Source organism: Seriola dumerili, unplaced genomic scaffold, assembly GCF_002260705.1.
Source record: "Seriola dumerili isolate Sdu_G_001 unplaced genomic scaffold, Sdu_1.0 BDQW01000258.1, whole genome shotgun sequence".
Taxonomy (NCBI): Eukaryota; Metazoa; Chordata; class Actinopteri; order Carangiformes; family Carangidae; genus Seriola; species Seriola dumerili.
This window is the reverse complement of record NW_019174513.1, coordinates 843,923-859,228: the sequence shown is the minus strand read 5'-3', so window position 1 is coordinate 859,228 and position 15,306 is coordinate 843,923. Positions and strand designations below refer to the sequence as shown.

The 15,306-nt window shown below is 40.8% G+C and overlaps 1 protein-coding gene across 6 annotated transcripts; it reads right to left on the bottom strand.

The window, feature by feature from the left end:
* Positions 1-2,539: 2,539 nt before the first annotated feature.
* LOC111230171 (aryl hydrocarbon receptor nuclear translocator-like) lies at positions 2,540-15,013 on the bottom strand. 6 transcript variants are annotated; one of them, XM_022756786.1, is made up of 20 exons: positions 14,685-15,013; positions 13,979-14,072; positions 13,781-13,819; positions 13,622-13,672; positions 12,529-12,742; positions 11,358-11,571; positions 11,155-11,257; positions 10,988-11,053; positions 10,732-10,817; positions 10,503-10,579; positions 9,835-9,969; positions 9,669-9,743; positions 8,708-8,859; positions 8,305-8,430; positions 7,704-7,794; positions 6,474-6,670; positions 5,558-5,747; positions 4,873-5,053; positions 4,653-4,789; positions 2,540-4,556 (listed from the first exon to the last, which is right to left on the bottom strand). In XM_022756786.1, the coding sequence occupies exons 1-20, from the start codon at positions 14,719-14,721 to the stop codon at positions 4,473-4,475; spliced, it is 2,349 nt and encodes a 782-aa protein (XP_022612507.1). In that variant the 5' UTR covers positions 14,722-15,013; the 3' UTR covers positions 2,540-4,472. The 6 variants fall into 6 exon arrangements, with proteins under 6 accessions (XP_022612507.1, XP_022612509.1, XP_022612508.1 ...); XM_022756788.1 differs by having other exon boundaries at positions 4,873-5,050; XM_022756787.1 differs by having other exon boundaries at positions 8,305-8,427.
* Between the last annotated feature and the right edge of the window lie 293 nt (positions 15,014-15,306).

Sequence of the window (15,306 nt, the reverse complement as noted above, 5' to 3'; positions counted from 1 at the left end):
ATTAGTAATTACTATTCACTGATTCACTGAGAACCACTGCCTTAGAAGATGATTGAGGGAGCAGATAAACTCATGATACTTAGGCTACCTAACTCTGCTTATTTTGCTGCTGCAGACTCTGCCTCTATGCAAAGACCCATTGCTGATGAATTACTGACACATACGAGGTATAAGGTTGATTTCATTTGCTCAATAACAAGGAACTTGCATGAAAGTTTCCACAAATGCTTCAAAACACTGTGACAAAATTTGGGGAAAAGAACAGAACATGTGTTTTGTATTATAGTTCAAACACTGAGAACTTGGAAACATCTGCACTCTATTAGCGTGGAAGGGAGGGCATTTGCCTCTGTCTGTATCAAGCAGCATTTATTCCAATGTAAAATTTGCACTGATGAATAGACCACATATAATCTTTGTAATCACCTGAGGGTTTTCAGTTTCTTCAGTTCTAGTCAAAAGCTTGGCTTTTTGTTTAAAGATTTAAAAAATCCTAAGTAATAGAAATGAGCATCTCAAATATCTTTCTTGATATAATTGGAAGCTGATGTTTGCCCTTTTTGCATTGTGGGATGTGTATGAATAAAATAACAATCTAAGAAATAATTATAGATATATATCAATCGTATTTCTAATGTTTTTCAATGACAATTCACATGTAAGCTTTTAATTTAATTCTAAATCATGGATATCTCATGTTAGTCATAAGCACAGACAAAACTAAACTTTAATAAAACTTAAATACTGTACATTATATACTTACATCATTTGAAGTTATGGATACTGTGGTTGACCGCTGTTTAGTACAAAATGTCAGTTAGGTAGAAACTATATGAAAATTAAAATAGAGTCAGAAACATCTCCACCAGACTGGCTCTGTCATAAGAAAAGCCTTAAATACTCTGTGGGTTGTGGCAAATCATTTTTGTCATCTCTGCAGCGTGAGTAGATGGCATCACTCCTTTTGGAGGATCATGTGCTTTTCTTTAATGATGTGTAGGTCTCTGGTCTCCATCAATCCTCCATTTGCTCCTCCTGGTATGTAGTAACAGAGATAGCACTGTACGGATCCAGCACCATCTGAGCACAGCGGATAATGGTCACCAACAAGAAGAAGCACAGGAGGAAGAAGAAGAAGAGAGCAAACCCAAGGTCCACGTCCACTTCCAGCCGGGCTACGGGGAGGATCGGTGGGTCCATGTTGACAAATCCACAAACTCCAAAGAAAGACGTCTCATCTGTCGACTTCCACCACCATATATTTATCTGTATGGACTTCTCCAGTTCCTAAGTTGATGTTTACAGACAATCCTTCATGCCACTGCAGTTTCTTCCTGAGAATCCCAAACTAACCCCCACAATCCTTTCCTCTGTGTCTCGGTATCTTTTTCTTCTTGCAGCATTGACACCTAGGCGACTGTCCTCCTCCAAAAGATAGGATGGATTGGTGGACACATGGAGCCCTGTTTGGCACCTGTGTCCTGCATGAATAGTTAATAAGGAGTTTGGTAACGATCAGGCCGTTCCTGAGATTAGAACGGCCAGGCATTTCTCTGGTCTCTTCAGGACATGAGACCTTTACAGGAGATGACACCTTAACAAGAGTCACTGGATATCTGGTCAGTACAAGGTAAGGACACATGACAACATGACAGAAAGATGCAGCCATACACAAGTTTTTAAGGCATTATAATGCAATTGTGGTGTACAGCTCTATCTATACTGAACTCTACACATACACACACATACTCATGGTGTAGATTATTTTATGGCCTAAAGGTCATGGAAAATAAGAGAACTGATTGGTCAAGAAGCAAAAGAGAAAACAAACTGGTTGAGGAAGAGAAAGAGGATATGACGCCTTAGTGGCAATCCACTTGAGAGCGGTTGGAAATTGATCCTGACCAAAAAAAATGCAGATTGCTTGTATTCTGATGCTACCAGAGACACACACACAAGTTAAGAGCACAGTGACTCTATGCAAATAACAGTAGATCTGGACAAAAAGCTGGGAGAGGAGTGTGAATGTATTGAAATAACACTGGTAGGACAAGATTTACAGCACAAGACGTCACTCAAGTGCAACCCAAACGGGGTATAGCCGACATAGTAAACCTATCTTAGACCAGTACTAGCATCAGTTCCATCCGTTTTCACCCCCAGGCTGTGAAAGAGATGAGGGAAGGACGAAGGCAGAAACTGATCCCAGTAGATACCCACTGATCTCTTCACATCTTCACCAATACAAAGAAAGGGGGAAGAAAACAGATACAGGCCAATCAAAGAAAAGCTGGCTTGTGTTTCTTCAACAGTTAAGAACATAAAACTGTTTCAAGGAAGTGAAGACATGCATGGATGTAACTGAAAACAGCCATGACTCTTGCATGAAAGTGATCGGTGAAGTGCACTGATAAGCACCCATCATGAACAATATATAACTTTGTGATTAAGGATTAAATGATACTGTGGACTGACTAACTCTGCTGTGAGCCACTATACCTGAAAATAAGTCTGTGCACTACAAATTGCAGACCAACCATTTAATTTTTGACAATATAACAATTTAATACAAAAACCAAACATTCTCTCATTTAACATTTCATATACATATACAGTATATTTATATATTTGTGTTTCTATGAGTGATAAAAGTTCACATCATTGGAAAAAAAAACCTGGATACAGAGCAACCGAAAAGGTTTTCAACAATAACAAAGACAACACAGTCACCAACATCCTTTTGTAGATGAAAACCAGACAATTATCAACATGGGTATACATACAGTTACATAATTTGTTGTCATGAGTGTGCAAGTGTTACACTCAAACAATGGAAAACTGCAATTAAAAAGGGTCAAATTTAAACTAATACCACACATTTAAAACTTAAATATTTTTAGGAGCATTATCTTTCATCCCACAACATTCTCCTAAAATACAAACTTACCAAAAACTGATTGTAAAACACAGGTAGTTGGATCTTATTGGCCAAGATTCAGTCCTAATCCAAATGTTTGTCACAAACAACAGGATAAAACACCGAAAAAAATCTTCTGGGACATTCTCACTTCTATATCATCTTGCTTTAAGCTCCGTTTATTCCATTTTAATCCTGAATACCCTGATCAAACCATTAATAACATACAGATCAGAAAAGGGCAACGGAGAACTTAAGTGATCATTAAAAGTTTTGAAAAAACAATAAAATACTAGGGTAAAATATAATTAGATCAAACATTACTTCCACATCTCCAATTCAAAATAACATTAATCAAGGAAAACATTTATAACAATAAAGAATGGCTTTAAAAGTACACAATTCCTGCTTGTTAATTATTGCTGTGTGATTTTTTTTTTAATTTCTTTTACAAAAGGAGTACAAAAAGCCCATACTTGGTACAGGGTAATGCAGGATGACAGGAAGAAGTAAATCAAGCAAGTTGGAAAACCTATGACTGTGTTAAAGTTGATAATGACACTGTACGCATCCATTTAACATACATACCACACATGCATACTGTATATATGTATATGTAAGCAAAGGAAAATAGATTGTATACATTTCCAACAGGCACCTAGACAAACAGTATGTAGCCATTTTAACACTGTGTGTCTGAGTTGTTTGAGTACACCATTCCATGAAGAAAAAAACCTTAAATGTTCCTTAAGAGGAAAAACTAAATAATTAAAAATTTATAGGTGAAGCCACCAATGTACATAGAAAACTGTACTCTATATAAATCTACACAATGTAGAAGCGCTCCGTGAAAGCAGTGCTGACATACATGCAGAGACATGCTGTGGGTTTAAAATTGTGAGTGAGGTTAGCACAGACATTGGTGGTTTGCGTGCAACAGCTTAGATTTTTTTATTTTTTCTTAAATCACCAAAGCTGTATATCCCTGCAATTTCCTGAGAGTTTAAATCAATGATTGGTGTGATTAGTCTACATGCTAAACGGGTAAAACAGCAAAATACACTCTTCATCAATGCCTGAGAAAAACCAGGAATATATTAGAATAAAAGGCCTTTGTTTGTGTGTGTGTTTACTTCCTATGTATTTTTACCAGAATGTAGAATGAGTGTTTTTGTGCAGTCTATTCAAGTGTGGTTGTGTGATTGTGCGCTTTTATATATTTATATATATCTCACATATCTACAACATAGGTTGTCGAGCTTTGGGCAGTGCTAGCTAGAGATTTCTCTTACAATGGCTGGAATATTGTTAAAATAATGATCTTTTAGTCAGTAGCAAATCCTTGATTTTCCTTTCCTATATATCTGCTATCAGATATATCCCTCCATCTTTAACTGGCTTGTGGCAGTGCGGTTCAAGCCATGCAAAGCAAGGGAAGAGTGCTACTCTCAGGAGCAGGAAGAAAACAGGAGCAGAAGAGCGAAAGATATAAGAAAGAGTGACGGCAAAAACAGTCAAGAAGACTAGGTGGACCAGCAGAACAGTATTCACCAGGTCACTCGTTAAAGGAAGGGTACATGGAAATCTCAAAGTCATCACCGTTGAAGTTGGCAGGCTGGTCCAGCATAGACAACACGTCCTGAATCAGAAGAAGAGAGACAAAGAAAGGTATTTTAAGTGACAGAGAAAGGGAGAGTAATGTGAATGCTTGAAAGGTTAAGTTTGTATCACTCACAGGAAATATGTCTTGCTGGTTGCCCTGAGCATGAGGATGCTGCTCTGCATTACTCTGTGAGTGCTGCTGGCCTTGCCACTGGGGCCACACTGCCTCGGCTGCTCGAGATGGGAACTGTGCCCCTGACTGAGAGCCATCTGAGACAGAGAACAGAGGGGTGAGAGGATGTCCCAGTATAAACACAGACACATGGATTCCAACATATATGCATAAAACCTACCATAACCATTGGTGTTGAGGCTGGCACGAGCATTCATTTGTGGGTAGTTGGCACCGCTGGTGGGGGTGGGAGCAGCACCTGTAGGCATCTGGCCAAAAGAGTTGGAAGAGCCACCTCCAAATCCTCCCATGGGAGCAAATGGTGGAGACATGGTCTTTGGGGCCTGAGGAGCCACCTGCTGCTTAGAAATTAAAGAGTAATTCAATTTACTGACTAGAAGTTGGGCAGTATCAATTAAATAAATGTCCATTAAGTCGCTACTTATCACCAAATAAGGTAACATAACAGTGACTGAGGCTGTGGCCCACTGATTATATCGCAATATCTTGAGCCACGTGCAGCGTAGAATCAGATCATGGTTGCTCACAGAATGATGGAAAAAGGCCAAGTACTCTGCTCTGACTTCTCTATTAAAACAACAATGGTTTGTTTAGCTGCCACCAGAATTCTGTGACCTGTAGTATCAAAATGCATTTCCTGTTACTGCCAGAAACAACAGGTGTCGCTTAATCAACGAGGGCTGAAATCTTTGAGGTTGCCTTTAAATATGTGAATGTGATTAGTAACTGGAGGAGACACATAGAAGTGTCATTATATCAAGTATCTTTCCTTTGTGAATAAAAACTGACTTGAAACGCCAATGAAGATGCGCAAAATCAGACCATGAATCCTGTTCCTGGCTTACCTGGTTATTAAATTGTGGTCTAGCTCCAGCTCCAGCTCCAGGCCATCCTCCTGCTGGTCCTCCATGGAGGGGGCTGCCAGTGCTGGAAGGGGTAACCGACTGCGGGGCTCCATTCTGACGAGACATCTGAGCCAGCATCTGTCCTGCTGAGTGGGTTGGCTGTGCCATCTGCGGAGTCATACTGACTGGCCTGCAGAGAAGAGTGAGCAGAGTGAGAGCTCTGAAAATGAAATAAAACTGTTCCCATAACCCTACATGTTAGGAACCCTGTTGAAATAAACATGGAAACCACCTCTCTCAAAAAATGCACTGTGATTGCAAGCAGACTGTATTTAAAGTCAGCGTAACAGCTACTTGAAACATTTTGTACATGCTTTCAGGAATTCATTCTGAACGAGCCATAATAAAGGCAACATCTGCACCCACTTACAGCACATGTGGGAATGTGGTAGTTGTTGTTGTACATCAGCCAATATCATACAGAAACAGTGCCCATGTGATCTGACAGGCAAAATCTTTAGACAAAGCAGGTTATATAAACATGTGAATTTATTAGTTCCCTTTACAACCAGGAGTCACTGTGGCTGTTCATATAGTTTAGAGTGAATAATAACCTCATTACCTCCAAGTTAACAACATAACTTCATTAAATCAGTTCTGAAAATAACAGGATAAACTAGAGGCACCAACAAACACTTGTTTCTGCACTGTGTCATGTTGTTTGTATGAGAGATCTCCAATAAATCTGTATGTGTTTCCATGTGACAACAAACACACGACTGAGCAAACCTCACACTAAGGCCCCAAGATGAAGATGTTTAATTGACAAAGCTATTAAATTAAGTTTTGCCTTGAGGTTTAAGATCTGGTGTACATGTAAACACATGCAAAGACATGCACACATAAGACTTCCTACCTGTAAGCATCACTGGATCGACTAGCAGTGAAGTTGTTGGCTGGAGGGTAAATCTGTGTGGAGGGAGTGGAGGTGGAGGGAATGCCCTTAGACTGATCTGGGCCTTGAAAAAGGGAGGAGTAGAGCTCTGGCTTCTCAAGGGTCTTGCTGTGGTCTGGTCCTGCAGCAGTCACAGGCTGCACCGGCTGGACTGGCATCTGAGGACCACCAAAATCATCAGTCAGCCATCACACTCCAAAATTATCTCCAAAAAGTGGTGAAGAACTGACCTGAACCTGACATATTAACACACATCTACAATGATATTTAATATTTAGTTAATATATTTAATGACAGTCACAACAGAAGAAGGAGGCTGCATCATAGTAGGAGAAGACACAACTGCCAAACTTTTCAACACAAGACGTAGACTGAAAAAGTGCAAACAAAAACATGAAAAATAAAGGCAAAAAAATCACCAGACAATATTTTTGCACTGTTGGTGGTACAAAAGAAGACATTTTGACTTTATATTTAAAGACATTACATAAACCAAACCACTGATTGAGAAAACGATGAGCAGATCAATGGACAATAAAATTGTTAATAATCAATCAATCATCATTTGGAGGTTGCAGCCCTTGTGAGGTAAATTACATTCATTTTAATCTAAAAGGACAGTTTTGTCTCTGACCGCTCTACGATTTGCCAGGGTTTGAACTTCTCTCTTTAGCTCTCTTACACAACAATTTCTGTCACTTTTCATGTGTGTAACCGGCTGCAGCACTAGGAATGCCTTTCAGAAGAGAATGTCTGAAAATGTGTCACTGTGATCAGTGAAAAGGCAAATAGTGGTACGCATCTTTTATCTATTCCACAAAAATACCTTTGTAGGACTATTATCTGTGGGTACTCCTTTTCTTATAGCTATTGACTAGTGACTGATTGTTTGTAATTTGAGGTATTTTCTTTTTTACTGTTAGTGATGAGAAATCTAGTCATACTAGGTCTTTGAGGCTAATGTGGTGCTAATGTAACATTCTAGCTAATTGTTGGGTTACTACAACTATTACGTGTTTTACTGTTGGACTCGATGTTTACTAGTTATTTCTGTGTTGTACTTCGTATGGGGAAGTACAGTGTTGTTCCGTCACTGGTCATACTTTGTTTCTTCTTAAAATGAAGGAACATGTAACCACAGTTTTAAGAACCGAGTTGTTCAGACTGGACATGTACATTGATGTGCCTAACCTGTGAGAGGGTAATTGGTCCTGCCTCATACAGACCATCTCTGGCTCCACCTCCCTCCAGCTCAGCCTGCTGCTGCTGCTGCTGGAACTGCCTGGAAAAGGGAAAAACAGAGTGAGAGAAAGAGTGTTTATTTGAAGTTAGTTTAAAATAGCCTCATCTCCATTTCCATGCCCTCCACTGTTGAGTGAGAAATCCCAAACACCTGCTGGCAAAATAGCACTCAACCCGCCACTGGTCACCATGGCAACAAAAGAAAAAGGAGGACAGAAGAGGAAGAGAGTGACAAGCTTCAGCAGAGAAGGGCCTGTTATTTAAATACATACTGCTAACATGCTACACCACCTGTTAAAAGTTGATCTCTTTACTATTCACTATATGAAAACAACTATAAGACATGCTTCTTAATAGCCCACACCTATATTTTTCCAACGCCACAGGGCAACAGAGATAAATAAAATGGAGAGAAGAATCACTCAGGGTGGGAAATGACAACACAACCAGAAGGACTATAGCTTGCTAGAAACAGCAGTAGTCTCCCATGAAGAAGCACCCCTCGTTCTCCCATGCAGGGGGACAACAGTCAGGTCAGGGCTGATCTCACCTGGTGGCCACCTGCCCCGGGCTGAGCACTACAGGAGGGCCGCTTGGGCTGCTCTGACCCAAGGAAGGGGGCAGCAAACCCCCTGGGGAGGAGATAGGAGTGAGGGGGTCCTGAGTCGAGTTTCTACTGCCCCACAATGAGAGACGGGTGCAGAGGAGAGGTGTAGGGAGAGAGTGATCAGTGTGTGATTTATTCATAGAGGTTGCGGTAATGGTCTAAGAAGAACAGGGGACTGGGGGTGAAAGGTAAGCACTCAGACAGAGGGATCTTTCCCAACAGTTACATTTCACCACGGCAATGATTTCATTATGTGCTGTATTTGATTATGTAATAATGTTACATAATCACCAGTATTGGTAAAAAAATAAATAAGAAAAAAATCAGTCTACAAAGTGTGACTCACTTGACATTGACGTTGGTGCAGATGATATACTCAATCTCCTCTGAAAATGGGTTCTGGAAGGTGAAGGAGCTGGTTCTCATCCAGATCCATTCTCTCGATTTGGAGCGGAACCGAAACATCACTGACAAAACTTGGCCCTTCAGCTTCACCACCTGAGGACATAAGTCCAACATTTTCAATTAAAATATTTGCAGTGGAACACTGCATATATATATAAGATATTATCTAATAATAATTTAAAAATGGCCCCCGCCTCCCCGGTCAGCTACCACCACAAATAGAATGAAATTCTGTGGAAAACACTACAGCAGCTACTTAGGATCAGTTTCAGTTTTGGTTCCACTTTACTTCATATTTTACTGAAAATAAAAGGTTACTACGTGTGTTGTGTATTGTGTATTTTTCATTATGACACACTACTGTCACAGCAATTCTTTCCCCACTGCCTCAAGTGATGTCTTGAATCAGCGGCAGTTAGAGCTGAAGACAACGAGACAACAACTTTGCAAATTTAAAAGAATTGAAAGAAGGAAAGAAGTGATCATATCAGGTCTCTATAGCCGCGTTCCACGACATGAGATCGTGGACATTTGTATCACAATATTGGTCTTGGTTTCAGAATCGTTACACCCTTAAACATAACACACCCAAATCTGTACAGCTTAGTAAATTGAGTCGAGTCGCATTGTGGGTTATGTACGTGCTAGGTTTGGACGGAAAAAGAGAAGTTTGAAGGAAGAAGAATAAACGCAATAAAAAAACATAACTCTTGTTCTATTGCATTGATTTTTATCTCTTTTTGTCAAGTGGCCATCTTGTGTCTGACAATGTTACAGAAGCTAAATCGCAAGAGTACTCTTTTAAGTGCATGTAAACACAGTGATGTGGTAGTACAAACACAAAAGTTAAGCAGAAATAAAAATGAGTCCTAAAAAAGCTGCATATATTCAGACCGTCCTACCTGTTGGAAGCTGTCTCTCAGTAAGCCCTGGTCTTCTGGGTGGGCCAACTCGAGAATATTCTTACCAAGTAAATCCTGCAACAAACAGCAGATAATACAACCACCATTATCCCAGAAGACATTAATGCCATCTGGACGTGACATTTCCAGCAGCTGCAATGCTTACCTGTGGCTGGTAGCCGACAGTGGCCATGCAGCGGTGGTCTACAAAGGTGAACATGCCCTGGCAGTTATGGCGTGAGATGAACTCTATTGGAACACTGATGCTGTTCATGTCTGTGTCACTTGGGCAACAAGTCACCTGAAGAGGAAAAAAGAAAAAAGTTAGATTATTTAAGATCACACTGTGTATGAATCTCATTTATGGACAAAACATTAAGAGAATGAGTTTCTTGTTCTGAATTATTATTCAAAAGTTATAAATATTATCAAAGTTTTGCAACTCAGCAAATCAGGTACCAGGACAAAAGAATATTTCTAAACACAGTGTAACCGTGCAAACATCAGTTGTAATACACTTCAGATAAGACTGTAGATTGTGACCATAAAGTACTGCCTTATGGTAGGTGTTCGTTTTTTTTCTCCCACCAGCTAAGGCAATTTTATTCTTGTATTGTTGATGTGGGGGTCTGAGATTACACAATTTACAGGGAAGGTTTCAGATCAGAAGCAAAAGGTTCATTGCCACAATTGCAGAACTCCTTTGTCCTTTACATCAACCACATACTTCTCAATAAAGAACATTTAAATAGTCACAAATGATTTCATCATCATAACATGCTTGAGCACAAAATACACATGTGCAACTCCCTAAATAAGTGACATCCGTTATACCTGTAATCTCCCAATAGCAACTAGACAGTAGCGACTCCCCTGAGTGTTGTCTGCTTCATCATCTGTTAATGATACCCCTAAAATAAATACAAACATGCAAAAACTGTATTAAAATGGGCAACAAAGTATAACTCGTCCTTTACAGACCATAGCCATATCATAACAGATGTATAACATATTGTAACACATGGCTATATATGCTAATTCCCCACAAAATTATTAGTTTTACCTGCAGGGGGCCAAGACTTGATGTATCCTGTACAGTGGACCACTACATACTGGGGCTCCCCTTCCTTGGCTGCACCCAAACCATTCCTGAGGTGAACGAAGAAATTGTAAAATAGACTGAAAAATCAAATCAGTGCTATTACTATGCCAGTAATAAAATCATGTTTACGTGCATCTTATTGCTACTAGGCGGCTCCAGGTATGCTAATATGCTGTAATCCTAACCGATTTTTAACCAACTGTTTGGTTTTGCTCACCTGTTTCTGTTCCTAAGGAAGTTCAGCCTGTTCATTGACAATGGTTCCACTGGACACGAACCACACCTTTAAACACAAACAGGCCACCACATCAACAATTTATGCATCCAGGCACACACACCAATATAAATAATAAACTGCATAATTACTTCTACTATGAGTCACACCTCATTCTGCAGATGAATGATCGACGGGCTCCCATGCTCATTCTGGCTGATGACTGCTGGCTTTCCTTCTTCACTGTTCCTGTCTTCAAGTCCAACATTCTCCCTTTAAATTGCAAACAAGAGAGTTCATTAAGTCAATCATGGCTGTACTGGGGTGCACATGTGTCTACTACTGTTTGAAAGTGTCTGAGAATGCTTTATACCTGTGTTGTTATTCTCTGCAGTAGAGAGCTGCTCCCTGAGCTTTTCTGTGTCATCTGGGTGGAGCTGATCATAAAGGGAGGAGCCGAGCCATTCAGACTGTGACTGGTTGAGGACGGGTGTCAGGGAGTCTGAGACATAAACAATGCGACCGGTCTCACATGACACCACGAACAGGAAGCCATCGGCTGCCTCCAGGATGAGGTGCTTCAGTTCCTTTAGACAGAAAGCATCAAAGGGAGGGTAAGCACTGAGGATGAGAGATCAGTGAATCATGGAGCATGATATTTGTGTGTAAATTATAGCTCTTTTTCTACAAATTGAGAATACACAATTCCCTTGGTCCCTGTCACTAATATCGACACTGTTCTCATTGGGAGGGCATATAATGACCGTCTCCATGATACGATGCCAGTTGCTTGTTTTCACCTGCTAGCGGGCAGCTTTACCAGGAGGGAGTAACATACTTACAGTCACTTAGAGCCCATGCTTAATCACAAATTTTTGAACAATTAAAATAAGCTGACCAATGGCCTGGAGGGAGGGTGTATGAAGTTTGGTGAAAAAAAAATGAACATCTCTTTTGACATTACAAATTTAGACAGTCAGTGAAAATAGTGACTGACTACCATGTGAGAAAACCTGCAGACTTGAAAAGGTGCTACTTTCACTCCTCCTTCACTCTATTTCCACTGAACTCAGAGAGGTATAGTGTGAACGACATTGTGACTGTGAAACCTGTACACTAAATTATTAATTTACTTCTACACAAAACAGTACTGTCTTGTCAGAAATAGTTGCCTACCCTGAACATGTTTCACATCTGACAACCCCTCGATTTCTACATTTCTCTCCCTAGAGCCATTCACATATGAACTCCAGACAATGTCCGGATGTGACTCTCTTGACGTTGTACAGAATTGCTCTTTCACACATGCAGAACACGTGTGGAGATTGTCTGTGTGAGATTCGTTCACACCTACTAGAAATACTCCCGTTTGGTTTAGGGATGGCGCCGGGGTAGAAATGTCGTCAACATGCCCACTTGCTCATGAACTCTCCAAAAGTCCATTCAATGTGCAGTTCAACTGATTCAGACATTACCGTTCACACATACAGCTCCTCTGGGTAATGTTGCAGAGCATGTGTGAAAGCAGCTTGAATTGCTCATACCTGGTCAGTGAGAAAGGAAGGTTTGTACGACCCATCTGCATTGGTATTGCCACTTCCTCTCAGAGACTTCATATGGGACACAGCCATTCGTAGGATGGTTAGTTTGTCTGGTTTCCGTGCTAGAGCACTGCAGGTGGGCACCATGTCTGATAATTCTGTGATGTAGGCAGTCATCTTGTTCCGCCTCCGCCTCTCAATCTCACTGTGATTCTCCCTGCAGTGAGGAAACAAGGGAGGGAGGCAGAGGTGGAGAGGATAGGAAGGATCAAGATGGGTGAAACAGGCAGGTGGACAACATGGAGTAGAGTTTAGAGTTAATGTTGCAATGTAAGTATGCCAATCTGGAAGAAGAGATGGAAATGAGAGAGGGTGAGAGAAATAATGGACGCACAAAACAATAAAGTGTAGTCAATGATCCACCAAAATGATGGTGAGAAAGCAAGAGAACCTGGTCTTTCAAGGCCAGTCGGTGTGACAAAAGACGGCAAGTGCAGAAAGATAAAGACCCTTCAGATGTCCTGAGAGGGGGGAGACAAAAGAGACAGAGAGGAAAGTTTCTCAAGAGGAAGGGATTACCAAAGTGAAAGAAATCCCTCACACACAGCGCAGCAGTTAGTGACACATATCACAGTGGTGGGTTGAAATATTCAACCAGCTGCTTAGGGCAAAGAAGCATAACATTCTGACAGGCACCAAAACAGACGCACAGAGCGGTGAAATATACCGGTAATTTTGTGCTGTCAAAATGACAATGTGCTGGGGTCCCAGCAGGACAGGATAGTATTTGATCAGTGCATTCACTATTGATATGGATACAAGCAGGAGAGGGAGCCTTCCACAGTGGTACAGGCCATACCTGGCTAGTTTTTCCTTATCTGCAAAACTCTGATCTTCTTCCAAAAACCTGGAAATAAAACCAACCCACTAAAAAAAACTGGCCCAAAAATCACAACCAAAAATAAAAAGAAGTGTAAAACTAAAAAAAGAAAAAAAAAAAACATGGAAAGAAGAGCGAGCGCAACATGCGGGTAATAACTTTATCAATATTATTATGCCCTGAAACAAATTTGTTTCTCCTCATTCATCCTCCTACCTGGCAAAGCGCTCTTTGTCATTGCTAGAGCCGCCCGTTTCATCATCACACCTGGGAAAAACAGAGAAACACTGCTGTTATCTCAGCAGCCCAGACAATTAAAACACTTGATTAAACACATATTTTGCTTTATGACAGGACAAACTGGTACAAATGTACCTGAACAACTTGCTTCCTTCATCATCATCAAAGTCTTGCCTGCAATGTAGAGAAGTAACACATGAGAAACTTCACACAAATGTTCTCATGAGAATTCTGACCACAACAATCGAAAGCAAAAGTACATCAGTCAGCAAATTTACATAACACGATGCTGACATTTCAACACAAAATTTACCACTAAAAACACACACTTACGTAGCTCGTCTCTTGTTGGTCCCTTTTGGCACAACAGCCCCGCCACCTGCTTGGGTCCCACTTGCCCCCATACCCAGATTTGGATCTGGTAACTCTATTAATAACATAAAGGGACAGGTGATTTCCCATTGTGCCTCAAGCACTGCAAAGGAAACTAAACTACTCAATGGAGCCCACGCTCAGAGGCCAAATGAGCTTTAACAACCAGAGGTGACATTGGTTTTTATTTCACAACTTATAGAAAAGCATTAAGTTAGAAACACATGAACTGTTGTTAAATCGAGATTGTAGATAGTTTGGAGCTAAGACAACCGCAACCCCGAGCTAATGTTGAAGCTACGTTAAGCACACAGTTATCAATCTTGTGAGCAACATTTTCTAAAAACAGAAATAAATAAACTGAGTTAGCCACCGCAGCTTGGTAGTCACTTTATTTAGATTTGGTGATAAATAATACAAAGGAGCTATTTAGACAGTTATCTAGCAGCTGTTAGCTGGCTAGCATGTTAGCAAGCTCTCACTTATGCAATAAACAGCCACCCTTGCTATGGCATTAGCTTTGCTACTAAGCTAACTCAGCCGATGCTGTCACGCTATCTTTAGGAAAGTGTCCACTTAAGCTGTGTATGACAAAACACCCATAACCCATTAGCAGTCGCATAGTACAATATCGCTGAATGTCGCTGTGATTTTTATTGCACTTTACCTGGGTTTGAAGAGGACATGTCCGTGTGGAATAACATAAACAAACAACTTCGGCTGCGAAAAAAAATCCTCAAAACCCCCGCCCCTCCCCCTCGCTAGCTAGCTCGAGGCTAACCAGTGCCTCGCCGATTTCCTCACGACTTTAGTTTTTGTTATAAATGCCAAAAGCCACGACTCGTACAGCTCCAGAGCGATCCGAGGGTTTAAAACACACGTGAAAAAACGGGTTGTCTCCACTGGTGCCAGTTTCCCAGTTTTCTGCCGGTTTAAAGCCCCTATCTGTTAAAGATGGCGTTTGAGGCTAGCGGAGCACAATCTGTCTACAGTGTTTTCTTTCCTCCTGTCTCTATTGGACTTCACAGCAGCCAGATACAAATGACGCGAAATGTTGGGAAATCCATGTTGTGCTCCGCCCCGCTGACAGTGTGGAGGGACCTGTAGGTCTGCGGAAGTAAAACAAAAGCCCTCAGTTTGGGAAGGGATGAAAGTGTAGATGACCCAGCCTATAACTATTTGGTGTTTTAAAGTCTAACAGTATGGAATGAAACCCATGTTATACAGTGAGGATGTACTACATCTGGCAACACTATACTTCACACTCAACACAAGAAGTCTCATCACTG

What these genes read in the sequence shown, in the direction of transcription:
- LOC111230171 (XM_022756786.1), bottom strand. Translation starts at nt 14,721, where the DNA reads ATGTTATTCCACACGGACATGTCCTCTTCAAACCCAG. An exon ending in TGCACCAACGTCAATGTCAA is followed by an intron (nt 8,431 to 8,707) that starts GTGAGTCACACT and finishes ATTGTGGGGCAG; the next exon opens with TAGAAACTCGACTCAGGACC. An exon ending in ACCAGCAAGACATATTTCCT is followed by an intron (nt 4,557 to 4,652) that starts GTGAGTGATACA and finishes CTTCTGATTCAG; the next exon opens with GACGTGTTGTCTATGCTGGA.